Source organism: Ciconia boyciana, chromosome 16 (assembly GCF_034638445.1).
Source record: "Ciconia boyciana chromosome 16, ASM3463844v1, whole genome shotgun sequence".
NCBI classification, from domain to species: domain Eukaryota; kingdom Metazoa; phylum Chordata; class Aves; order Ciconiiformes; family Ciconiidae; genus Ciconia; species Ciconia boyciana.
The window spans coordinates 12,192,121-12,219,091 of record NC_132949.1 but is presented as its reverse complement, the minus strand read 5'-3'; the positions used below and the strand labels follow the sequence as shown (position 1 = coordinate 12,219,091).

The 26,971-nt window shown below is 52.2% G+C and overlaps 1 protein-coding gene across 1 annotated transcript; it reads right to left on the bottom strand.

Annotated features, from left to right (window-relative positions):
• Positions 1-473: 473 nt before the first annotated feature.
• On the bottom strand, positions 474-26,361 carry PIK3R5 (phosphoinositide-3-kinase regulatory subunit 5). Its single transcript, XM_072881023.1, has 18 exons — positions 26,260-26,361; positions 17,660-17,760; positions 16,221-16,289; positions 15,311-15,449; positions 12,610-12,679; positions 10,943-11,117; positions 10,232-10,385; positions 9,624-9,707; positions 7,672-8,428; positions 7,419-7,572; positions 7,109-7,234; positions 6,736-6,861; positions 5,817-5,910; positions 4,457-4,533; positions 3,845-3,938; positions 2,253-2,335; positions 1,938-2,047; positions 474-880 (listed from the first exon to the last, which is right to left on the bottom strand). The coding sequence occupies exons 1-18, from the start codon at positions 26,354-26,356 to the stop codon at positions 739-741; spliced, it is 2,652 nt and encodes an 883-aa protein (XP_072737124.1). The 5' UTR covers positions 26,357-26,361; the 3' UTR covers positions 474-738.
• Positions 26,362-26,971: the final 610 nt, after the last annotated feature.

The following is a 26,971-nucleotide window of genomic DNA, read 5'->3' as shown; positions in this document are numbered from 1 at the left end:
AAACGCATGTGTACATTACAAGCTGTCCATGCCCTGGTATGGCCTATTGCACTCAATTCACTGGAGCGCAAGCAGGAGTCTACAACCCATGCTGGGGTCTTTCTGGGCCTCAGCTGGTTGCTCTGCTCTGCACTGTTTCTCTGCAAGACACCCAACCTTCATAATTTAAAGGAAATGTTGAGAAAGCCTGTTCCCATCCCAAAAGAACTGTCCTGAGCATCCTCGACCTGTTAAGGGTGAAATGCCATCAGCACTTCGGTTGGGTGGTCTGCAACTCTGCATACGTTGAAGGCCACCTACCACCAATCATCCAAGGACATATTTTCCAAAGTGTCCCCCCCCATGAGCTCCCCCCAGATCACACTGGCCTTGCAGTCATTGTCAAATACAGCCACAGCACCATTTGCTAGCAGGAAAATATCACTGTCCTTGCCTTGCCCTCTCAATCCAGGTGTTGGCAGTCTGCTGAACCAGGTTGAGATCTCAAGGAAACCACTTTCCTCCCATTGCTGAGGAACCCTGAGAGATACCAGAGGACACCACCAATGTTCCCATTTCCCAAGGACAGGCTAAGCCCAGATCAGGAGCAGCTCAGCCACCATGCTAACGCTTTGGACTGCAGGATGTCTTGGACAAGAACGGATGGATCTCCAGCCCAAAGGATGACAGTCAGCTTCCTTTTCCTGAGGCTATATTGGTGTTGGATGCGAGTCTGGCCTGAGAGGACACAGGGTTCTTCTATGGCAGTGCTCCACTGAAGGTGGCAATGGGTAAACACAGGAGAGAATGAAACTCAGAGGTGTCCTGGGAAGGCAAAGAGGACCTTCTCAGTGCAAAGAGATCGCTGTCCCTGGGTTTGTAGCACACAGAGATCTCACACCTGCAGGGGAATGAAAAGAAACCAAGTTATACGTAAGGTGTGTGGCTGAGAATCATGGTCCTCAGGTGCAGCAGAAATACCTGCAAACAAACTGCATCAGTGCAGTCTTTAACAGGACTGGCGTTTGAGTGCTGAGAGTTCAGGTCTTTAAGCTGGGTCAGATTGGGACCTAGAGCAGAAGCATCCATAGAGAGGAATTTCTGAAACTCATTAGGGAAAATGAGAACTTTTGCATCCCCCAAGTTTTGGGGAGAGGGAAGTAGCTCATTTTCTATTTTGTGCATTGAACTTTCCCACTAGCCCCTTGAGTTGCACAACAAACAAGTTAAATAACCCTAAAGAGAAGTGTTTTACTTAAGAAATAAGATCCGAAATCTTTTTCCATTGGAGGCAGCATAACCTTGCAGAGTTCTGCTCTGAGGGAGAAATTAAAATGCTTGCACATTTTTAAGACCCATGGATCAACTGGTTTGATCTCTTTGTGCTCATGGAATTATGTTGTCTACAGTGAGTTTTCAAATTCCATCACCTGGGGAGCCAGCTTGGTTCCCTGGAGACATGACTGATGGATGAACAGTCAAACAAACAATTCTTGCTCTACCCCAGTCTCTCCCATGAAGCTCATGGGTTTCTTCTGCAATGGGTATGCCAAAGGTGGTGGAGAACCCAAATGAGGTTTAGAAGTTGAAGGCTCTGCTCATATGCCCAGTGCTCTCCAAATACCTCTTTATGTTGCATAGCTTTCTTCTGGCTTATGACTGGTCTTGCTGAAAGAGCTGTCTTTACAGAGCTGAACAGTTCACTGGGGACCGCTCTTTAGACTGTGTCAGTCATGAAGGTAAACTACTGCTGGGATCTGAGCAGAACCATCCATCCCACCTGAGCTCAGCTGCGCTACAGAGCTTGGGGCTATGTCACCCAGCTTGGGCATCTGGCATAGATCCACCATGATGCTCAGGACCTCATCCCCTCGGTGGCCACCCACGCTTCATGGACAAGTCCTTACACACAGGATGCACCATCCCAGGAGGGCTGACTGCAGTATTGCAGTTCCTACCTGGTTACACTCTGCAGGATCTTCTGCTCATCCTGGTCCAGGCACACGGCGAAGGACGACTGGACACCAATAATCTGGACCTTGTCTACTTTTATCTGGGACACGCTGATCTGCTGATAGAAGAAGAGTCTGAGTGAGGGAGCTGCCAGGCTCAGGGCATTTCCCTGTGCAGGGAAGGGGAGCTGGGTACCCCTAAAACAGGCCTGGTGGCCAACAGCAAACAGATCCCCCAAGGAGCTACTGTCTCCTGCCCTGCTTCCCTCCCAGCTGAGTGAGGCTGACGTCCTGTTACCAAATGTAAAAGATTTGAGTTACCTGATTGAAACTTTTTTTGGATTTGGAGTTTTGCCTTTTGACCACCTCTGTCATGGTTAAGTTGAGACACTCTGTCTTTGAGGCTGTAACAAAAGAAAACTGTTATCACTTGCGGCTTCTGGGCCACTGGTGGGAAACCAAGTGGTCCCTCCACCCCCCAAAGCATCCCAGAACCAGTGGCTCTCAGCAGGACCCCACTGTTGGGGGAAATGCAGTACAGTTCTAGCTTTACTTCCCTCATGCTAACCCACACAGAAAGAAAGCAATCAGACACACACATGGAGGTAAACGTCCTCTGTAATTTCCAACTGCTTTCCAAACATAGCAGAAAAGGATATTTAACTATCTTAGGACCTAAACAGGAGAAAAAAAAACATTGCCCCATCATCATGAGGAAATGCTAGCTCTCCCAGCTTGGCCTTTCTTGCAGTCCACCTGGAGATGCTTTTTCGTGTCTGGAATTACAGTGACATCCTGTGGTCAAACTGCTGAATGTGAAAACCAACGGAGACAATCAAGGGGACCGGGTTTCTCTTGGAAGGAAGGAGATTCATGAAGGAGAAGCTTCTCCCCAACATGGAACTGAGGACACCCTCTGAAGCAAACCCACAGCGCTGGCAGCACAAGCAAAGCTGCTGAACGAGCACAGAAACATCCAACTCGAAATATACAGAGGAAGTGAGAAATTAATTCCTGCTGGGTTTTTTCCAGGGTTGTTTGCATGGCTTCATGGATGGGGTAGCAACAGGTAGGACAGGAGGGATAGGGGTTTAGGTTGAGCTCCATGGGGCATGTAGGAGCTCTCCCCTATTTGGTAGATGACCCATTTGCCCTCACTACTCTGCTTACAAACCACACATCTGCCAGACACAAAGCACACGAGGAAAGAGGAACTAAAAAACCCCTCAATTTACTCAGAACTGGGCGTCTGATTGCCAAAACGGCAGTTCTTAAGCAAGAATGAACAGGTATTGCTTCTAAATACACACACAGACTAAAAGTCTTGCTGATTTTAAAAGCCTCAAAGCCTTATTAATACCCCATTGGAAACCTGATTAGAAAAAAAAGCTATGAAGCAAAACTATGTGGCAGCCAGCTATCTCTGAGCTGCAGGAAGGAAACCAGACTGAAGTACCAGCTTAGCGAGAGCCTGCTGAAAGCTGGCTGCAAGGCACGGCTGCTGTGGACAGCAGGACAAGCACCCTCTCCCTTGGTCCTACTTCACTTAACAACAGTTTTACCTGTCTCTCCTTCTCCTTACTAAACAAGTGCTGTTATGGAAAGCACCACTCTCCAGTGATCATCCTGCTGTTTGGACCATCCCAGCCCCATCCCTAATGGACATCCCATTTCCCTGGCTGGAAGCTTTAGCACAACGGGAAATCAAATGCCCTTCATCCCTGATGTGGTGCTAAGGACAGCCAAAGACTACAGTATGCCCCAGGGAACACCAGGCACCTTCCACATGTATCTTCTCCTGCATTCACACATCTCTGCTTTGCTCCACAGCTAGAAGATCCACGCTGTCCTCTTGCTCCACCAGTCCCTCCCATTGCTCCCTACACAGAGCCACAAAGACCACCTCTACCCACCTAGTTCTTCATACTTCTTGCAGGCTTTGCTAAGGTTGACAGAAGTGCAGACCTTCTCAACATCATTCCAGTGACTTCTTCCACTGATGGCTGTCTGCAGAGACCAAAGCCCATGAGATGTCACGCTCCAGGCTGATATTACCCTGCCTCCCACCACAAACCATCTGGCTGGACTAGCTCCAATGTGGATTTACCTGGAGCTGCACAGACAAAGTTTCAGTAGGCATTAAAATTCATTTAACCTTGGATTTACAAAAATTGCCCAGGCTTAACACTAAATAACTGCAAAGGAACCAACAAAATAGGAGGACTGCTGTGACCAGCAGAAGATCGCTCTCTGGAAGCAAAGTCCACCAGTGTAAAGTGGCACTGAGTACACATCCAGTCTATGGAAACTGGCTGCACATTCCCTATTTTACTGGGCTGAACAGGAGTGGAAAGCCACCCCCAATTAGCCAGTAAGTAAACAATTAGCTTGAGTTTGGCTCATCTGGGCTTGGATTCGGGCTCCTCCACCAGACTGTCAGCGTTTGCCTCTCTCAGAGACGTGTTTGCCCAGCACTGAAGTGGTTTTCTGCCCCATTTGTCTTTGTGGAAGTCCCGTGCACTCACCTTGCTGTAGGCGATCTGTAGTGTTAGTGGGATTGCTTCTCTGTCTCCATCTATGCCCAGCCTTTTGCTGCCTGGACCTGCACAAAACAAGGAGCAAATGTCACACAGTGGCCTTTTATCCCCATTCTTCAGCTGGCTACTGATACAGCAGCACATTCAGTACCTACAGAAAGGGAAAAAAAAAATGGTTTGCTGAACACAGCTGTGGAGCAAAAAGGCAAAAAGAAAAGGTGGCTTAAAAGCTGCCAGAAAGCAATTAATCCAGTGCAGAAATTTCAACACAAAGCACAACAAGCAGCTCTGCAAAACTGAAAGCGGTGCTGGCTAAGCCGGTGCAGAGGGGTCAGTGCTCCAGGGAAAACACAAAGCAATAAAAGGCCGCATTGCTAACCCAGCTCCTGTTTTTCTGGGCATATTTGTGCCCACATTAAATTAGCCTTGAAATACTGTGCCCGACACTTAGTAACTTTTTTTTTCCTGGATAATTTTTTGCAGATGTTAAGTGGTGTGCTGCCAGACAACCCAAGGGAAAAAAAAAAAAAAAAAATCAGTCAGAAAGGATTGGTGGTTTCATGAGTTATTGGGAAGAGGTCTTGGCCAAACACGTATTTTGGGGGAGTGGGGTGGTGACACTTCATATACAGGATATTTTACGAGCTCTGTTTAGAAAGACAAGGCGAGATCACAGAAAAGCAATTGGTTAAAAAAATTAAGCAGCGTGTCTAAATGCAGTATTGTTGGTTGGCCATGAGATGTCTCTGCGAGCTGCACTGCAGCAGACAGTATGTTGTCCTTGGTACCCGGGAGAGAGCTGGAGACCACGCTGCAGGCACATGCTTCTGCCATTGCTTCTTGTCTCTAGTAATTTCATAAATTCCTTAGTGTTTCATAAATTCCTCATGGATCTCCCTTGCAGGAAGGCTCCAAGCACACACACGAATCTTGTTTTGCCCAGTAAACTAAGGAAATGGAAAGAGGGTTTTTATAAATGACACTCCGGGACAAAGCACAAACAACAGAAAGCAGCAAAAAGAAAAGATGATGAGCTGCACTTGGCCAGGTGCTGATGAGAGGAAGGAAATGGGCTTGAAGCTGTGTTATTGCAAATACGTTTTCGAGTTAACAGCGTTAAAAACAACAAGGCATTGCCACAGCTTTGGTCCTGAAGGGGAATGCAAGAACTACAATGCTTCCCTTCCAAATTTGTGAAAAGATGTCTGGATCTTTGCTCACAATGCAGCCTGGGCTCAGACACCTCTTGCAGCCCACACTCCCTCCAGCCCCTCTTTCCATTTATCTCCCAGCCCAGTGGTTTGCAGACCTCCACCCCAAGGCTGCAGGTGCAGAAACAGCTACAAACCTGACGCCTTGATGGCCCGCGTGGCTGCCGAGTGGCCCAGCTCGAGGGAATGGATGAAGACTTCGGTCATCTTTTCTCCCCCAATGAAGGTGAGCTGCCAGGAGGAGAATAGGGAAGATGTGGTGGTGAGGAGACCCAGCCCACACCAGGCAACATTCACCCCCTCACTCCTTTCTGCAGGAAACAGGGCAGTTTGGGACAATCCTTTCACATTTTCAAAATACACCTTTCAACAACTGCCTTGGGTGACACTTGCCTTTAGCTGTACTTCCGATTGTTTTAACAGACGACCAGCAAGTAAAACAACCCAAAAAAAAAAAATCTAATTTTCACTTGAAGAAAACTCCCCAGCCCACTGGAAAGAAAGCCCACAATGAGCCTAACAGCAGGGTCTGGGCATCGCTTTGGGCAACACAAATCCCATGAACAGCAGCAACTCTGCTTGCCGCAGCCCCACTGCAGCCAGTCCCATGCCACCGCACCAAAGCGGACATTGCAGCTGTGCATTCAACCTTCCCCACCACATCTGCCCTGTGCACACAGCGAGGCGTGGAAAATAGGCTTCATGGAGGGGCTTGGTTTGGAAAGCAGAGCGCTGGAGGGACTTCCAGTGATGTGAATAACCTGTCAGCACTGACATGAGTCACTGTGTCATGGGGAAAGGTGTTTGGATGGAAAACTGTCTGTGTGACTTAAGGATTGTCTGGGCAGGACCTGCACGCTCTCAGTCTCTGAGCCAGGAGCATCAGCCAAAACACCGTGGGCACCTGGGGAATAAGAGGAGACCGAGCTCTGCCTCACCAGCACGTGGTGGCTGTGGCATACCCCGACCGCTTCACAGGCAGGTCCCAAGTTGGCGACACTGGCAGAAGACCTCCCTTTCCCCCTCACCAAGACAAGGCTGAGGCCCTTTGCCTACCTCTGTCTGGTAGAGCTGCAGCAGGATGGGGCGCATGGCAAATCGGCAATAGTAGAGGATCATGTCGGCCAGGATGGGCAGCTGCTCCTGGGAATCCTCCTGGGACTCAGCCTCTGGCTTGGCAGACTGCAGCAAGAAAGTCACAAGCCTGATGGGGTACATGGTACCCACAGCCCGGTGCCAAGAATTGCCCATCCCACCCTGCCAGAAATGGAAACCCTCCTCCTGACCACCCATCTCTATCCCGTGTCCATGTAGCACAGCCTGCTGTACAGGATCGTGGTGGCCCAGTGCTAAGCAGAAGCTCTCCGCTCAACTGCCCTGTACCTCGGGGAAGGGGGACGCCAAGCCCTACCAGCTGGCATGCACATACCTGACACAGGACGTCCATGGGCAGGTTCATCAGCCCAAGAACGTTGCGCTCGTACCATGGATCCAACATGCCGATGTAGTGGGAGATGTCATTGGTGCTGCTCTCCATCCCAGCCAAGGTGGGATCCTGAAACCAGACACACAGGGGTCACACCAGGGGCCCCCCCAGGCTCCTCACCCCATGCTTGGGGCTGGTAGAAGAGACACCAACGCTGCCCTCAGCCTGCCCTGCCAGCCTCCTCGCACACCGCTCTTGGGGCCAAGCACAGCGCCGTTGGTACCGCAAGCCCCGCAGCGAGCAGGACACCTACCGCCTGTGCCGAGGCCCGGAGCTGCGGATCCCCCAGGGACGGGGAGGGATGCATCAGCAGGGTTGATGGAGCCAAGCAGCTCCTCTTCACGGGGACGTAGAAAAACTGCAGCTTGAAGTACCTTGTCAGTGAGGGGCAGGTGCTCTCCTTGAGCCTAGGAGAAGGAAGGAGAGGGCTGGGTGAGCCAAGCCCTCCGGCATGTCCCAGCAGGGCCAGGTACCTGCAGCCAGGTCCCCCACGCAGCCTGGCTCACCTGAGGTTGCTGTAGGCTCGGGCCACTTTCCCCGAGATGCGGTCGGAGCCGAAGACCACGACACGCAGCGTGGACACCTTGGTATCCTCATCATAGCTGAGAAAGGGCCGTCGGTGGAGGCTGAGGTGCCGCGGGGCTAGCAGGGCTGGAAGCCGCTGGCTCAGGACGTGCTGCGGCAGCGAGTGAGCGCGCCGGGAGCGTGCCGGGATGCGGTGCTTTGCCTGGGGGGTACACAGGCTCTCGGTCCGGCGCAGGGGCAGCGAGAGCGAGCCTGTGTCCGGGCAGTCCTTCAGGTCTCTCCTCAAGACCAGCTGGCTTTTGCTTTTGAACAGTTTGTAGATCTTGTTGGTCAGCGTGTGTCTGTATTTGTGGTGGGTCTTCTCTGCCTTCAGCTCCGGCCTCCCCACCATGTCCAGGGAGCTCTCGTCGCTGTCCTCTGCGTACCCACTGTCCATGCAGTCCTTCAGGCTGGAGACAAACGACTTCAGGGACTTTCTGGAGACCACCGTCAGCTCCGAGATGGAGTCCTTGGAGGTGGTGAAGAGAGACACTCGCGAGGACTTAGACCCCTCCTCCGACAGCGCTGAGTACACAGAGTCTTTGGAAATGGCGCAGATGGGGGAAAGCAGCGAGTCCCGCTCGGGGGAGCAGCCATCGGTTTCCACCTCCTCCTCCTCCTCTTCATCCTCCTCCTCATTCTCTGAGGCCATGGGCTCGACAACGCTGCACTCTTTGCTGAGGACATCATTGAGGATATCTGAAAGGCAACCAGAGGGAGATCAGGTCTAGTACAGGATCCAGCACAGCTGCTGAAAATGTGATGACCCCAAACAATGACACTACTACAGCATGGCAAATGCTCTCTTTGATCCTGCATGGTTTCAAACAAGGAGCTGAAAACCTCCTCCTGAAGGTTTTTAGATTGCCATAAGGCACTCAGATGTGATGGCAAAACAAAACGTGTTTCTCTCCTTGAGGTCACATTCTGTTTGGGTTCTCGAAAGGCAAACACCAGTTGGGGTTTTGCTTCCTTCCGGCACAGATTTCACAATGTGCCCGTGTCTGATCCGGGTTTAACCGGAGGGCAGGAAGAAAGCAAGGTATTTTGATGATCAAACCCCAAATCACCCCACTGTGGGTGGCCTCCCGGCAAGGCTAGGCTCACTGAAAAGCCCAAGACAGAGCTCTGGTCCAGCTTGCTGAGGCCAGCGGGCAACGAACACTAAACCTTCACAGGAACAGAAAAGGTCTTCCAGGAATGGGGAAGCCGGAGAGACCAGCTCAGCAGAAGAGGAAGCCGCTGTTTCCCCTGCAAAACTGCTGCGGCCGGGCCGAGAGCACGGCAAAGGCACCCGCTCCTCGGCCATCCCTGCTGCGGGTGGGGGAAGAGCTGTAACATCTGAGGGGTCTCAACCCCGCAAAGCTCCGACATCTCAGTGCAGTCAGGCTTTTCCAGCAACAATTATTTCCAGGGCATAAGCAAGGTTTACTCCTTGCAGAGGAGCTTTCTACCAAACAAGGTCTCTGTCCTACCAATATCCCCAGGGACACGGGTACAACTAATGTCTTCCAGCTTAATGCAAGGCACAACTTTGCTCAGGAGATCAAGCCCTGCATGATTTGTCTCCAGTAACACAGCATGTTTTGGGGCCACCAGTGCCTCGTGTCCACAGCTCGGATGAGGGCTTTGCTCGGGATCACAGCAGGCATCATGCCCAAGCTGATGCCCATGTCCTCTCCCATCCAGAGGACACTGGCACCCGCTGCGTTCTCTCTCCCGTCACCATCAACAATTTGTTACCAGTTCTTTCAGGCTCTGGCCACAGTTTGTGCTGCACACCCTGCTGCACTTGGCACTGCCAACGGAGCTGAAACATTGCTCAACCACCCCTGCGATGGGGAGCAGAGGGCTGCAATCTCACTAGGGGGGACAGGGGACCCTCTCTGCTTACCAAAGTTATCCTGATCCCAGCTGTAAGTGTAGCAGCGAGCGGCAGGGATGGGGATGGTGTGGAGCTTGCGGGGCTGAGTTTCGCCTGGGAAGAGAAGAGGGAGAGGAGTTAGTTTGCAGGGAACCCCGATACCGCTCCTGACAGCTCTCCTGGCTGGTGGGAGATGCCGCCCACCCCATGCACATGTTTTGGGCAGCCCAGGTCATGCAGAGCGCTGATGCTGCTGTCATTATCCCTGTGAAGTCACATGCAATTGGGACGAGGAGACATTTCACACCTCTAAGAGCCATCAGACATCACTGGTGCCATCAGTTTCTGATTTAATGTTTTCATCTGACCCACAAAGGCTGAAGAATTTTTGGTTTTGTGGCTGTTTTAATGAAAGAGGAGAAAATTCCTGGCTCATCGTGTGGTTATGAAATAGGACCTGGATTGGTGGTTTTTTCTGTTGTAGTTGTTGCATTAGGTTGAAACTTTGCGCAAAAGAGGGTTTTACATTTCAAAGGGCTGGCTCCCAGCACCTGCAACACAGGGGAGCTCATCGCCACTGCAGGGGCTGAGCCGGTAGAAAACCCTGGAGGAAAGAAGGGCACGGGGGGGTTTCTCACCTGCGATGGCAGGAAAGGACGCAGCCCCAGCGATGTCCTGCAGCATGGACTGCAGCCGGTCCCGGGCTGGGACAGGATCGCTGCTGGCGGCTGCAATCTCCTGTGCATCAGCAGCACTGGCATAGATCTTGGAGAGCTCTTCCAGTGTCTTGGACTGTGGGGAGCAGAGCCACAGTGAGAGATTGAGGGGGGTCCCTCCACAGAAGCAATGCACAGGTCTTTGGGGAAGGTCACCAACTACACCACTGGGCAAATCTCTCTCCCTTCTCTACACTGCCTCCGCCCTGAAAGTCCCCCCCAAAACTTCCGCAAAGAAAAAAAAAATGCGTTTGAACAACCTAAGGGGTTTTCTTCACAAGTTTTTGCCTCCCCCAAACACCAAAGCAAAGTGTTTCTCTGGTCAAACAAACACTTTTGCTGCATTTCAAATCCAGGGGCTCTTCCTCTCTCCACTTAAGGATGGCGAAAGGAGTAAAAGTGTAAAAGGCAAGTTATGCTCCCACCACACTTCACAAAACAGAAGTGTAGACCTCAAGTCTAACCTGAGAAGAGAAGGGAAAGACGCGTATTTTTCCTACAAGAAGTGTTAACAAAACATTTTTTCTTTTGTCAGTCAAGTATTATTTTGGTCAGGAAATCCACCAGCCAACTGCACGAAACTGCTCTCAACGGCATCGTGGCATCACCAAAGTCGAAGCTCTCTGAGCCTACCTTCAGGAGGTGGTGCAGGCTGTCCAGGTCGCAGCGGGTGCCGAAGTTGGCCTGGTAGAGGTGCTCGAGGAGCAGGACGAGCGTGGCGTGCTGCGGGTGCTCGCCGGCACTCAGCTTCTCGGCGATGGAGAGGAACTCGCTCCGCACCTCGGAGCGGTTGAGCAGCAGCACCGTCCTGGGGACAAGGGGACGGCGGTTAGTCTGGGCAGCCAGGCTGGGATGCTGGTGGCCCACGAAACTCTTGGACAAATTCACGCTAGATGGCAGTGTCCCCTCACGTTAGTCACAGCCGGAGGGGCTGGGGGCTGTGCAGGGGTGCCAGACCCACGCTGCAGCGGCAACCAGGGGCAGGGAGCAGGTAATGGATGAGCATCCTCCATCCCGCCCCTCGGCACATCCCTGGCACCATGTCTCCTGCCACATCTGCAATATCACCAGCCCAATAATTGTTCAACCAGCCCCAGACAGGGCTCCAGCCCACCAGCCAGTTGTCCAAACTGGACATCCAGTGCACACGATGAAGCAGGGGAGGATAGAAAATGAGAGGGGCCCCCAAAACACCTTCCCCCTGCAAGGTGCAGGTCAAAGCATCACTTCTGGGCTTTAAGGAGAAGAGCCACATCCTTCAGCTGCATTTTTGCTCTGGACCACAGAATGAAGATCTTTGAATGCAGTCCATTGCAGTCCAGAGAGCACGTAGGCACGTGCTTACATCCATTGACGAGAGCAGTCCACCTCACTGAGCAAAAATGTCTCTGAATTAAGGATGTGCTCTGGCATGCTTGGTTCTAGAAAGCTCAGGCAATGGACACAAGCTTTCAATAAGCCCAAGGTTCAGCTTGTGTACAGCTTTGTGCAAGCTTTTCAGGGCTTTTTATGCAAATATAGCCATCGTGCTGTAAGTCACCAGTGGTTGCGCTTGCACCAGTATGAACGCATAGAGCTGGGAAGCTGTACAGGGAAAGCAACACAGCAGCACCAGCACAGCTGAGTGAGACATAGGTGCAGACCCAGAGCTGCACGGCATGAGTGGACAAGCCAGAATAGCAGGACACCCCTCCTGCACAGAGTGGAGGCACCTGTGCACGAAGGACCGTCCCTGGGACTGGGGCTGGCACTGCAGCCAGGAAGGGCACACACCGCCCGGGCTCATTTTCCTATTTACAAATGAGGTGCCCTGACAGGAGGAAAGGTTCAGCCCTCAAATAAGGTGCAAAGTCTGACTATGCTCAGAGCTGCAAGGCTTTCATTAATTGTTGCACTGGGATGGACTCACTTCTGTCCCTCCTCAGGCTGGTGGCTCCCAAACATGCAGATCAAAGCGTCTCCTGGCTGTTCTCCAGCCTGTGCCAAGATCAGCAGCTCCTTGCAGAGGAGACGTTGCCTTGCCCAGCTGTTTTCACCCAGATCTGCAGCCCTGCAGTAAGCAGGCCTGCAGGAGAACCGACATGGGGAGCCCACAGACCCTGACCCATGGCTGTGGAAATGCCACAGCCACTCTCCTTGTTCCTTCCCACAGCTCAGCCCAGCTATTCAGCTCTTCTCCCTGACACCCACCACTACACCTTTGAGATGCTGCTCACTGCAGCTCCACTGCTGCTCAAGCAGTGGGGGATGGTGGGGATGCTACAGAGACAGACGGCAGCAGCGCCCATGGCCATACTTACACGGTGGAGCTCTGGTAGTTCTTCACAGGCAGCCCCTGCTCTGTCCTCACCAGCCTCTGGAAGGAGATCCCTGGAGGAGAGAGCAGAGGACAGGAGACATGGCACCACCGCAGACCGCTCTGCATCAGGAGCACGTTGACTTTGTCTCCCAACATGGTCCTGGCAGGGCTGAGCCGCAGCCTGGAGTGGGCATGGCAGTACCAAAAGTCCTTATGGGGACAAGGCACCACGCAAGGGGACCATCCCAGGAGCAAGGGAGCCTTGGGACAGAAAGGGTGAAAGCCCAAGGGGACAGGAAGGCAACTAGAGGATGGGAAGGGAGAGCTGCTCCACCCCCAGACCTTTCTGCCCCACTGCTGATGTGGGATCCGTTTTGAATTGCACGGGTGATATTGAGCAGCTTCTGCCACTTATTTTAGCCCCCCCCAGGCCCTGGATCTCACTTATGGACAGCTGGTCACTGCCACCTTCCCTCCCGCAGAGATGGAGCCCAGCCTGGCCCCAGCAGAATTGGCGTGAGCAGCCCACGTCCCTGGATGCCTCCCTGGGATGCCATTGGGAACCCCAACCAGGCAACATCTGATGGACCTGGACTGGGTGGCAACAGCAAAGCCCATGTCACTCCCAAAAGGCAGAACGGCTGGGGTACATCTTGGGAAAGAAAGATCCAGCATCCTTATTACTGCAGGCAGCCACGTCCCAACCCCAGCTGCTGCTCAGCAGCCACAAAGCAGCATCCATGGGGCGCCCAGCACCCATGGGCAGCTCATGTTGATCCACACAGGCCCCCCCAATTATAGCAGCGTTCACCCCTCTTGCAGAGACATCAGCCCCAGTTTCCAGATAAAAGCTATTGCATTCCTGGCAAATATTGACAGCAGCTTGTTCTCAGTTAATATTTACCCTCCTCTCAATAAAAAGCTTTTGCTTCAGCCTCGCAGCAGGTCACCGAGGCCGTGCAACAAGCGTATAAGGTCCTGGCCAGCTTACCAGAGGACACGTTTTCACTGTTCTTGGCTCCAGCTGGGGGGAGAGGCCACAGCAAGGGGCAGCACTGGGCTCCCCAGCCCCAGCAGGCCGACAGCTCCCACATGGCATCTTTTGGCAGAGGTGGGGGAATCTCATATGCTTGTAGGAGGGGAAAAGCTTTTGGACTAAAGTCCCCACCTCACAGAGCCCTGGGCACTGGTGATGGTGGTGATGACACAGAACAGGATGTAGCAAACACCCCCAGCAACTGGGGCCTTCCCAGCAGTCTGTAAAACACGGCCCCGACTGGTATCACAGCAATAAGTGACCAGGAAGGAGCTGGGGAAGTCTATGGCTGCAGCAGTGTGGCATGAGCATCCCCACGTCTGTGCTGGCCCTGCAGCTCTGAGCTGGAGGCTGGATGCAGCACAACAGCCCAGCCAGACCTTGCCTGGTGGCCATGGCCATTTATGCTGGTGGAGCCTTCAGATGGGGGTAAAGCCAGTCCAGTGCCAACACTGCAGAGGGTTTTGGGTTTTTTTTAATCTTTTGTTCCTTTGAAAGGATCTTTCAGCCCATCTGCACCTACAAGCTACCATCTCCACAGGATGTTGCTGCTGTGCAGCAACAACTAAAACATCTCTGTATTATCAACACTGTTTTCAGCACAAATCCAAAACATAGCCCCGCACCAGCCACTATAAAGAAAATTAACTCTATCTCAGCTGAAACCAGGACAGATGGAAACCCTGTGTTTCACGTCCCCATCAGGGCTCTCCAAAGCAGCTGCCTGGTTTGAGGAAGGGGGGAAGCATCCCCAGCCTCAGCCACAGCCCATGTACCCATCTGAGGCCTCCCAAGTCCCACTTGGAGCCGGTCTCACTGCCATGGCCCTGCACAGGATTAAACAAGGGCTGAAATCTGCTCTGTGTGATAACAGCTCTCCATAAGCCACCAAAAGACCAGGGAGATTAGGAGAAATGGCCTTTTAGAAATAATTGGAAGAGCTGCTCCATTAGGAACAACAGGACATCTACAAGGAGCCCTTAATTAAGAGGAGTGCTGCTGCTGCCGATAGATGTGCCCAAAGCCGTATCACAGGGTAGTGTCTCGGCTGTAAAGAGCGAGCCGGGGAGTCCCTCAGCCCTATGGAAATCTCCACGCAAGGGCAGGCTCAAAGGCTCCAGCCACCTTGATGCCGATGAATGGACCCACTGTTATCACCCCAGTTACACCACTGAGCATCTCAAACTGAGCATCTCAAACAAAGCCCAGGGCTGGGCGGGAGCAGCCAGCACGTGCTTTGCCATGGAAAAGACCCCTCAGACTGAAAGGCAGCCAGGAAATAGTAACACGTTTTGCTAATTCGCACTGGTCTGGAGCTGAGAGTCCCTGGGATGCTCCCACCACCTTGCACGCAAGACAGCCACCGAAAACACAACCCCATCATTCCACCTGCTCCTCCAGAGGAATCTGGTCTCACCCTGTGCTGGACCACCAGGGAAAATCACCAAGAGGATGGAGGGCAGAGGTCCTCGCCTCCTGGAAAAGCTGAGGTGTGGGATGCACCCCTGGACACCACGCTCAACGGATTCATGACGCAAGTGGGGTATGAGACAGCAACACCAGGAGAGTCTTGGGAACAAACACGGGGCGGTCACAGCAGTGGGTGTTTTTGGGGAAGCAGCGCCAGCAGCACATGAAAACCCTGCGGCGGGGCGGAAGCACTTACCGGGGGCCTTGAGCTCGTTGCTGATGAAGGTGAGCAGCTCACGGAAGATGTCACAGTAGGGCACAGGCCAGGTCAGGAAGCTGTGGTATACACTGGTGGCTTTCAGGAGCAGGTCAGAGCCCGGTGGGAAGTGGGGAGCCTGCGGGGGATGGGGAGACCTGATTAGAAAGGGAGCAAGGACACAGGCCTCAAGCACTGCATAAAAACTCAAGGGTTTAGGCTGAAAGTGGGAGGAAGAGAAACGGATCAGAGCAGAGGTTCACCCTGTGACACCCTGTCCTCTCCCAAGGAAGGGTCAAAAGATCCCCGCTGGGCACAGCTCCAAGAAAGCTTCATCCACTCTGCACCCTTCCAACCTCCCGGATGTGGCTCATGTGCCAAAGCCTATATATAAATTTCTTTTTAACAACCACAGATCCATACAGATGAATCGCATTACAGCCTGTGCTTTTGCAAGATCTGGCAGCAATGATTTCCTTGGGATAATGATGCATTGTGTTAATAATAATAATGATAAAAAAAGTATTTCCTGTGAAGGCTCTGCTCCTTCTTTTCATTAGTGATGCCTACATATTTTGCAAAAGTATAAAGGGTAATGAAAAAAATTTGCCTCTTCTGCACAGAGATATTGTCCATCTCCCTTTCTGATTAGCCCATCTTTAAATAAAAAGATTAAAAACACTGAAGCTTATTTTTTTCATCTCTCAGCTTGTGCAATGGTTGCCTGGTCTTGATCCCTGTAGATTCGTACGGGATCTTTTTTTGAGATGAACTGATCAAAGCAGACCGTAATGTTTCAGATGAAAGCTACCCTGATTTCAGTGACTCTTCTGCATGGCTCTGCGGGGCCCTGGACCCTGTGCCTCCCAGGGGCTGGGATCAAGCTACGTGCAGCAGCCTCAGGACTTACATACAGGACCGCATAGTAGAAGAGCAGAGCCAGGGGTGTTACGAGATCATAGTCGCACTTCTCCTGCACCTGTAGGAAACAGCCCGAGGGCAGAACGATGAGCTGGACTGCTTGCCATGAGCATTACCCGAAAGCATCCTTGGAGGTGCCAGGAGACTCCCCGACAGTGCAGCCAAGCACCCAACCCGCACCATCACATCGCCATCCCCAGCAGATTCCCTTGTCTCCATGGGAAAAAAACCCCTAAAGCCCCAGTAACCCACACCGATGGGACAGGCAGATCAGCACAGACTGCCACTCTGCCTTTACCCTCGAAAAGCCATTCGGCCAAGCTCCCAGCCCTCCGATGCTCCTGATCCTTGCAGAGTTGCATGAAATTCTATGAAAGTGGCTCAAAGCAGGCAGTTTGGAGAGGCAAGCAGGCAGCCCAGCCCCTGCAAGTGGCTTGCAAAGCTCAGCAGCATGGTGCAAACCATGTATTTTTGTCCCAGCCTTTGCCAAGGAATAGCCAGCAGAATTATTTCACTGAGGGACACAGCGATGGCTCAAGCATACGCTTGCAGACACTGTCTCCCCTTGTTTATGAGCACACCACAAAGTGCAATAAACCCTTACGTAAACCCTAATGTAATAAAACACTACCTGCAACTAGATCAATTTAGCCATTTTTTTTTAAAAAAAAAAAAGAGGATTAAACGAAATCATGCTAACCTTAACTTGTACCTGCTCCACAGACTGGCAGCTGAACAGCCTTTCTTTCCCAAAAAATGAAAGGCAGCATTTACCCCATCACATGAATCCCAGTGCTGAGGATTTAGGAAACACATCACCATTTCCTGCCACATCGAGGGATTCCTCCAAGGTCTTCCCAACTGCAGCCCAGGGTGACGCTGTGCTTGACCCGACTGTCGCCTGCTGGGCTACTACACGGTGCAAACCCTACCCGCAGTCCCCAGCGTCCCCGCTCCGCTCCTGGCCCTCTGCAGGAAACCCGGCAGAGCCACAGCAAAGTTTCCATCAAAAACAACAGGAAACCTTCAATTTGCTCTGATTTGGACTAGCAGCTCCCAGCTTACGCCCGGGGACGGTCTGGGGAAGGCTGGCTCCACCCAGGCTGCCCCTGCATGGCGCCGAGCAGCACTTTGGGAAATCAAAACCCTTCCCTGTGGATCTGCAGTGCTGCCTGAAGAGCAGGTATTGGAGCTGGGGTTTTCCCTTGCAGTTCCCATGTGCTGAAAGCTGGCAGGACACACAGGGCTGCTCCCACCAGCGTTTTGGACTTGCTGACCCAGCATCACCCGCTTCCAAGCTCCAGTACTCCAGCATTACCTTGCCACAACCCAAAATCACCCACCAAGCTCTGCAAAACTCCATTTCGGGCAAGCTCCGGAGCTGATGCCATCTGAAAGCCCGCAGCCCTCCCCATCAGTCCGACTCACCTCTTTGGTCTTGCTGAGGATCTTCTCCACAAGGATGAGGTAGTTGCCAGCGTCTCGGCTCACCAGCTCCTGCAGGCTCCAGCAGTTCAGGCACAGCCCGGCTGCAGGGGAGACAGAGCCGCTGTCACTGACAGCCCTGTTCAAGAAGGTCGCAGGAGGGACAAGCAACAGGAAGGGGTCAGGGCGAAGGTGTTTGCCATCTGTGTCAGATCATGGCAGAGGAAAAAACCTCACGCTCTCGTTCTGGACAGATCTAATCTCAACAAATGGTGCTTATCCCAGCGGCATTGCTTTGTACCCGAGCACGTTGGTGCTTTCGCTTACGCAGCCCAACGCACTCAGCTGGGCTGGATGCCTCTCCCGCCAGGAGGCTGGGTAGCTGATATGCCTGCACCGCCACACGCCTGCTGCAGAGGCCAGAGGGATGCGCATGGCGTGGGTGGATGCCCACCTTCAGTCTGCCTGAGCACACAAAACCTACTGGTGCAACCCCTTGCCCTGCCGCCCCCAGCTCAAACACCCCAGATGCACTATCCCAACTATAAACTCACTCAAACCCTGCAAAATTCAGCTCCCCATCAGGCACACATCCAACCCCCTCCAGCAGCATCGCACCTGAGGGAAGATGCTGCATCCTGCCGACCAGCTTCCCCATGCCCTGGAGATGCACCATCACATCAGCATTGCAGCAGTCAGAGCTCATATCAGCATCGTTGTTAAGCCTGCCCAGCATTTATTCCATCTCTTAGCACCTTCAAATTTTCATTAAATGTATTAAAACCCCACCAGGAGATTACCCAGATACTGAGAGGAGAATTGCCATGCAAAAGGATGGAGGGTCCTTCACCCTGGTTGATTGAAACCCCCCTGGCCTCCATCCCCAGACATCTGCCTCTCGCTACTGGGACCCGACCGGTGACAATGGCCCAAGGTGTTTCCCAAGGCCGTCGCTTTTCTTGGCAGTCAGGGCCACCTCCCAGATGGTCCTAGAGGAAATGATCTGCACGAAGGCTGCCGGGCACCTCCATTCATCCCGGCCCTGCATCCCGGGGGAGGAGGCGGTGCTCACTAGCTCCGGCGGACCGGGATCTGCAGACCAAGGAGGGAGTAGCACCTCCTCCTCCTCCTCCTCTTCTTCTTCCCCCCCCGGGACCCCAGGCACTGCACACAGCCCCGTGGAGAAAAGTTACAGGGAAATTTCAAGCAAACAGCCTAACAAATATCTGAGAAGGGTCTATGTTTGCATCTCCCCCATCCCACATTGCCATGGATTTTATCACCAGGAGTGAATGCAGTGCAGACATCACACAGCTCAGCCACAGCCCACGGCACGGTTCAGGGGGTGCTGGCACCGGGGCTCTTTCAAGCTCAGTCCAAAAGCAAAACCAAGAGAAACAGAGCATCTCTTGCTGCAGGGAAGTGGGGCTAACCACCAGAGAGGAAAAATAAATATAAATCCAGCTGCTCGTCACTCACTTCACTCACTCACAGCCACTATTAAGTGGCACAGAAACATAACAAACACCAACCCGTGAGTGTTGGCTGTCGCGCTGGAACTAACAAGGAAGAAACAATGCTGTGAGCTGGCAAGGCGACAGCGGTATTCATCACAAATCTACAGGTCACGCTGTCCATCCCTCAAATGTTATTCCCAGCTGCAGAGGCTACAAATTCATCAAACATACAGACATGTACATGCCATAAAAATACCTTTACACACCTTCTAGGTATTAAACAGGATGAATTTAAACCAGTGGAGAGGTATGCCGTGGCCCAGCTGGGAGATGGCCGACGCCAAGACAAGCAAAACTAGCACTCGGGTTGGAAAAACAGCCTTCACTTGTCCCCCCCACGGACAAGCATTTGCTCACCAGGACACGTGCTATTTCTGTGGCTTTATGCCTAACTTTTAGCTGAACAAAACAGGGCAGGAGTCTTCCCCCACGGGAAAGCCCCATCGCTGACATGCAACTTTTCACTTTTAATGAATCAACATTTTCCAGCGGAGAAAGATCCTGCTGGAAAGTTTCCAAGGAGTTCAGATGCACTTGCTGTTAATTACAGTTGCAATTTTTAATTTGCCTCCGGTACTCCCAGCATCATGCTGGGTTTGCTGACACCCGGAGCGCAACCTTAGATGGTGATATCTCGTCAGCGAGGGCGCAGCCACAGCGACCCGGTAATTCAGCAATGATCCAGTTTTCCTTCGAGCCACTTTCGTAAGTCAGCGCAATGGCACAAAGCCATGGCTCTGCCTAGGACGACTCCAGCAGATTGCTCAAATAGATCAATATTGTCCCAGAGCGCAGCATCCTCCAGGGAAAGCCCCAGCACCTGTGACAGTCAAGAAAGCAACCAGCCCAGCGCTGCCGGGAGCTTTGCTGACCTCGGCAAGAAGTGGCTGGGCTCGCGTGGTGCCTCGAAACAACCCGTCTTGCTTTGGCCGGGAGGATTATTTCACCCGAGAGAGCCCAGCCCCACTGCAGCTGCCCAGGGCGAAGCCTGGCCGTGCGGGGCAGGATCCGCGAGAGCAGCGGAGCTGAGCTCTGTCAGGGTGCATCACCAGATGAGAACGCTGCTTCCTGCGTGAGTGTAACCACAAATACAAATAGCCCAGCAAGACACAGGCTCTTTCCTTCCTCTCACTTCTAGCGAGGGAGGAGGAAATTGCGGCGGCAGCGGCTCGCTGTGTTATTCTGTGTTGAATGGGCCAGAGGGAGAGGCGCTGGGCTGCTTCCCCGGGGAGGAGCCGAGGCAAACCCACTGTGAATGGGCTGGGGGGACGGGCAGGTAGCAAGGACAAGAGCAGGGCTTGAGGGATGTGTCTTACAAATACAATTTAGACTTGAGGTCTTCTGACCCATTTTTGGGTCTTCTACGGTAACTGTGAGCTGAAGAACAAGGATGCAGCCAGGTATATTTGAATAACATCACTATAAGCAGAATTTCTGTTTAACTCATGGTCATGGCAAGGCACTGGGATTACCCTGGGATTAAGCCAAAAGGTGCTGGGAGGCAGCAGGCTGCCAGGGTCAGAGCTCCTAAATTTGGCAAAGCAGCACGAACCAAAGACACACCAAAACAGCTGCGTCCTTGCTAAAAATAGTCTCAAGCACAAAATGCAGCTCGGAAATCCTGGACACAATAAACAAAGACCACACGGCAAAGCCAAGTGTCCGGCACCACCAGGCATCAGTCAGGACAGGGGATCCAGACTTAGGTGGGAATTCCCTTCCCTCCACACACAGTCCAGGTCATGAGCATCCAACCACTGGGAGCAGACTTAGTCCCTGCAGCCATATCCCCTGTATCCAGACTAAAAAGGTTATTTGGGCATGGAGGGTGATGCTCCTAATGTGCACAGGTCAGGAACAAAAGCCCCAGGTGATATTAAAAGCAGAAAGGAGCCATCTGCCTGCAAGCGCCCTCTCAGTCCCTCTGCAGATGTCCTGCGTCTGCCTGGGACACAGCTGGGTGCTGCGGTAGCACCCGGGGACTTTTATGAACTGCAGAGCAGCACTTGGTTTATTCCTAGGCCAGGGAGTGGCTGCAACCAGGTGAGAAACCAACTCCAGAAAGTTTTATTTGCAGCCACTCCTCTGTCTCAGTGCACCCGAGCAGATGCTCTGCTGCTAGTTTGCTGCGATGGTGAAACATGCCACCACGCCGTGTCAGGCCACAAATCACAGGGACAACTCAGGAGCAGCGTTTTGCAACAGGACAGAACAGCACAAAGTCCAAACTGGGTTCGTTCCACTGTGCCAGGTATGCTCAAAACCAGCAGCACCAGACCGCGCCCGGAGTGGATGAAGGTAGGATGTGCAACAAGGGCACGCAGAAAGCTTGAACCGGGCTTTCTCCTGGACCTTCCACTTGCTGTTTCATTCCCAAAAAACCATTTCTCACTATGAGATGCAAAGGAGGCCCCAAATCTGCATGAAGCACGCAGCTCAGGGATGCCCTGGGATGTCCCTCAAGGTGAGCGGAGCGATGGTCTCTGCCATCACTGCAAGCAGGAGCTATGCTCCCTGTTACCCCCTCTCTATCAAGTCATGCAACCACTGGAAAGTCCTGTGTTGGTGTGGAAACACTTCACCCCACTCACCTAAACCCATATCAAGGCAGGGTTTGCAGAGCTCAGGTGGGTGCCTCTTGGCTGAGGGACGTGGGAAGTAAAATCATGCACACAAACCGCTCAATACCTTAAAGGAGAGCGGTCCATACAGGAGCTGTGGGGTGATTGCTGGCTCTGGAGTTTTTGAAATCAGCTTTTAAAGATGCACCTTGTGCAGGTAGCACAAACCAGAACTTCACCTTCCAGCCCCTGAATCCTATGAATTTGTCATAAGAGACATGGGAGAGCTCCCAGCAGGGCAGCGGGAAGCCCCACAGCTAAAAAAACTGCTTATATCCACCCCGCCCTCACGCTCATCCATCTGGTTTTGCTCCACTAAAACAGCAACCCAGCGCTGTTTATTTTTGCTTTATACATGGAGAATGAGTCGGATTTATCTGCCAGCAACACAGGCAGCCCAGAGCACATCATGGCCCTGGCTGTGGGATGCTGGGGCTGTGACACATGGAGCCGCAGCAGAAGTAGGACTAAGCTGTGCTTATCCCAGCACCCCACACAGCACGCTCAGACTGAGCCCAACATGACATAGACCCAAAGAAAAATCTCCCTTTGGGAGAGCAAAACCCACAGCAAAGCCTCTGAGCAGGGACCCAGCACTGGGCTGCACCAGGACCCCCGCACCGGGAGGGAGCTTGGGCGCAGTGCACGCTCTTGCTTTGATTGCTATCAGCGTCAACGAAGATGCCAGCAGCGTGCCGGGAGCTGGGTGGCTGCGGCCCCGTGGGCGGCCTCGGAAGGATGAGGCTTCGCGATTTCTTTTCTGAGAAGTGCACCGAGACGCCCTCCTCCCAGAGCGGCTCCTTCCTGACCTCAGTGGTTGACATTTCCCCGCCATCTCTCTTCATAGGGGGCAACTGTCAAGGCGGAAAAAAAAGAAATAAAGCAGAAATACCGCATGCCCAAGCTGCCTTCGCCCACAGCGCTTGGGCTGGGCATCAGCTCCTGGTGCCGTCAGAAGCAACACGGTTGAAGGGGTGAAAAGCAGACGCCTCCATTTCCTCCCTCCCCCAGACCTGCTCCCACCATTTCCACTACGCCCTCACCAGAATAAGGTGGTTTTCTCCAAGGGACTGCCCAGAGGAAGGGCTGACTCGCAGCAGTTCGTAAGCAGGGGGGTTGGAGATGCCCGAAGCACAGGGGACAGCAGAGCCCCACAGTCACAGCATCCTCTTGGGATGCATCCCGCACCGCACAGGAGTCCAACCTGCAGCTCCCATTTCCAAGCAGCTGCTTAGAGCCCCCTGAGCCGGGCACAGCGGCCTCTCCCAGGGCTGGAGCCACCCTGGTGCTTCCACCCAGCCTGGGCAGTGATTTCAGCAAGAAAACCCACCACAAGCCTGGAGAAATCAGTTCAAAGGTTAAAATTTGCAAGGTTTAGTAACCAGTGCACCTTAATTCTGCACTTAGAGCTCGAAGTACTCCAGACATTGCATTTTGCTACTTGGTGACTAAGCTGGAGGATCCCCAGACCAGACTTCAGTTCAATTCCCCATGAGGGTATTTAGATGACTGCAATCGAGCAGGATCTTAAGCTTCCCTTTCTTAGAGCTGAGCAGACTGAACAGCCTGGGCATCACCTAAGATGTATCATTGAAGACTCCTCTCCTCCTCTGACTCACCAGTAGCCTTCATCCATCCTCCCTCATCAGCATCCTTCATCCTCTCTGACTCGCGTGCAGCCCCGTGGCAGAGACACAACAGCTCCTTCCCATCCCTGGGACCCTCCAGGCAAGGGGCTGCTCTACAGCCTCCCCAGCAGCTCCCCATCCACTGCGACCCTCCAGCCCTTCTCACACCTCTGACTCCCCGGTACAGCATCCCCGGCACTGCCAGCAGCCAGACCCAAGCCCAGCACTCTCCTTCACCAAAGGCTCCCCGTTTCACTGCTCACCAGCAAGAAATAAAGTATTTTTCTTCCTTTAGCACGCGCTGATTTGACTATCATCTCTCTCCAGCAACATGGAGGAAGGAAAACTCTCTGAAGAGGGTCTCCATAAGGAAAAGGAGATTGTCTTTCCTAGCACTTTTCTAACAGGGTTTTTTGGTGAGTCAGAGACAATTAATTTTAATTTGGTTCCTCCAATAAACGCTGCAGTTCAGGAAAGATTTTCTGTTTAGACCCCAGAGCCCAATATGGGCTCATCCAGGGTATAAATTTGACGGCCAAAGCACTCACACTTCTCCTCTTTGCTGACTTCACAGACCTCAGCTATTCAGTCATACGCAGGAGGAAAACAACGCATCGGAAGCAATTACTCACCCACTCTGGAGCAACCTCCTGTAAAATTATCGTGTAAAAATAAAGCATTAAATAATTTAAAAATGAACAAAATTCTAGCAAGGTCTCAGCCCAAAAAGCTGTGACATGGTGCATGTTATTTTGGTGTACAGAAATGGTAAAAAGGAGGGGAAAGCAAATAAATTGGGAAATAGAAGTGATATAAGAAGTTAAAAATGAGAAAGGAGAAGGCTACTGCACAGTTAAGAACAAGATGGAGGGATTCATTGACTATATGAGGAACAGAGCCCTGCCATAAATAACAGCCTGGATCTGACACAGGACAGCAATAATTAAACTGTTGCTTGTAACACAGGGAAGGCAGAAGAATGTGAAAACATTTTTTCTCTGTTTTTGAAAAGAAATAGGATACACTGTTAAGGGGTCTAGGCATACCTGTGCATTATGCTCTGTTTTCCCTATATGCTCTGTGCATTATGCTCTGTTTTCCCAGTATGTTACTGCAACAGCGAAATACTTCCTATGCCGACTGCAAGGGGGTAGGATATGAAACAGCAGCTCTTCAAAGCAAACATGTTAAAAGTCAGCAGGGCTGGACAGCCCACATGGAAGAGCACTAAAGGCATTGGCCAAGAAGCGCTGCCCCAGGGGCTGTCCAGAAGCGGTACACTGGGGCTGGGGCACAGCAAAGCTATTAACACCACATTCACTGACGACTGTGGAAATGGGATTTGCCGTCACACTGAAGGTTTTTGGCAACAGCACAAATGCTGTTGATGAAAGGGAACTTTCTGATATGTAAAATGCCTGAGATTCTCCCAGGAATGCCAGGTCATTCTGCCAAACCCCACAAAACCCACATGAAGAGGACTGAAAGCCGGCAGGCGGAGAGATGAGGGAAAATCATTAGAAATGAGGAATCACTGGGCAGCACAGCTGCTTCCAACAGAGCCCACCACCACCCAACCCCTGCCCCGTACAGTCTTGTCTTTGCTAATGAGCTGGAAAAATTATGAAGTTGTTTTTTAAAGGTTACCCCAACTCAAACACCAGCGCTGAGGGGCTGGGATTAGAGAAGGGCAGAGTTTGTGACTGACACAGCAATTGATTAATTATAATTACAGGAAGAGGTGAGTTATGCAGCGCACAATGAATTGCTTGGCAAGGTGGACTCCTTTGGACACGCACTGTAACGGTGCCAAACGCGAGGTCGTGCTTCCAGGAACCAGGAATGTAGGTCACACTTCAGGGCCTGTTTCCCAGAACGTGGGGAGACTGAAGGATCCAGGACTCCCGTTCATAGCTGCATGAACCAGGACCCAGGGTGATGCTACAGCACGGGGAGCTGGCATCACTGTGGTGGGCGTGAGGAAATGGGCACGGTGAGAGGGATCACTCCAGTATTTGGCAGCAGGTAGGATACCACTTGCATCTCCTTCTTGACTTATAGGTAAAGGGAAAATCAGAGGGGGTTGAAAGAAGATCTGCACAGACAAAAGGAAATCTGGATTTGACAGCCCCCTAAATTCACTTCATTTCTTTCATCCGCAAGAGGATTTGGGAGCGATTTAATTGCAGTCTGCAAGTGTGAGTATGAGGAAGATAGGTCAAAACGATATTCAAAAATTACTGCTTCTCATTGCTGCTTTGCCCTCACCACCACCATTCCAAATCCCTTTGCAGCTGTCTGAACATGGCTCACATCTTTATGGCCACCACAGTATCTGATCTAGATTTAAAGTCAATAACAATATCTCCACACTTGCTTCTGACAATGCGGCAGAGATTACGCCCGTAGGTTTTGAGGACTATATACATCAAAGCAAGGCAAGACTGGCTGATTACACAAAGGAGTCTTTCCTCGTGGTGAATGAAGACTCCTCCTCTTTCCAGCTCATGCATGGACAACTGGCAAGACACACGGCTTCTCTGCTGAGCTTTACCTATGTAAAAACTAACATGACTTGTTCAGCATCTTGGTACATCTTCCTACTGCAACGAGAGGCTCAGGAAGACTGACTAGGTTGGATCCCACCTCTAACTTCGAACACTGGAAGGGAGAAAAGGCCTCCAAGCCTCCAGCAGCACCAGCAGCTCTCTCTTACCCAGGTGTCCAGGTAGGTCAGCAGATCATGCACAGACAGAAGAACAGAAGAGTCTGACCCCATCGAGGCTGTCAGGTGTCAGGCTCATAGCCAACAAGCTCATGGTTAACAGGTCACCTACCAGCCCATCTGCTTGAGACAGCACCTCTGCTAAGCCCATGTAGACATCTTTCCAGTGCATGGTAGATCCTGTCCTCTGTGCACGTGGTGTGCTGCATTTTAATTCATCTCCTAAAGAGAGAGGAGGAAGAAAGTTAGTATATTGGGCCCTTAGTTAAGTGCAAGGAAGAGAGCACTGCAACACTTCTACTGCAGCACAGACAAGATGCTCCCAGTGAAACACCACCCCATTACTTCCTCCTGTCACCCTTTCCAACCTCAAAGCCAACAATGCACCCCACTCTGCTAGCCATCATCTTCCCCTTAGCTCCCCCAATCCCTCCCAACCATGGCAAAGAAAAGGAGGCACACACATCCACGACCCGATCACGAGAGGCTGTGGGGCCAAGGCACCCTCCCCCTGACCTGCTGCAAGCATATCTGCCTTCTCACAACTTCCATTTACAGGACAGATAAGGTCTCGCTCACGTGTTTGTGGCAAGGAGGTAATCTTGGGTTAGTCTCCATCAAAGATAACACTTCAAGAGATTACAGCTGCAGCACCTTGCAACGGGGTCAATGGGAATCATAGAACAGCCCTGGAAGGAACAGGCTGGAAGGAATCTCAAAAGATCATCTGGTCCAACCTGAGAAAAACGAGGGCAGAGCCCAAGCTCCCACATTAACACCTTGCGTTAGGCATGGATTGTCCCTGACAGCTCTAGTGTCCACCA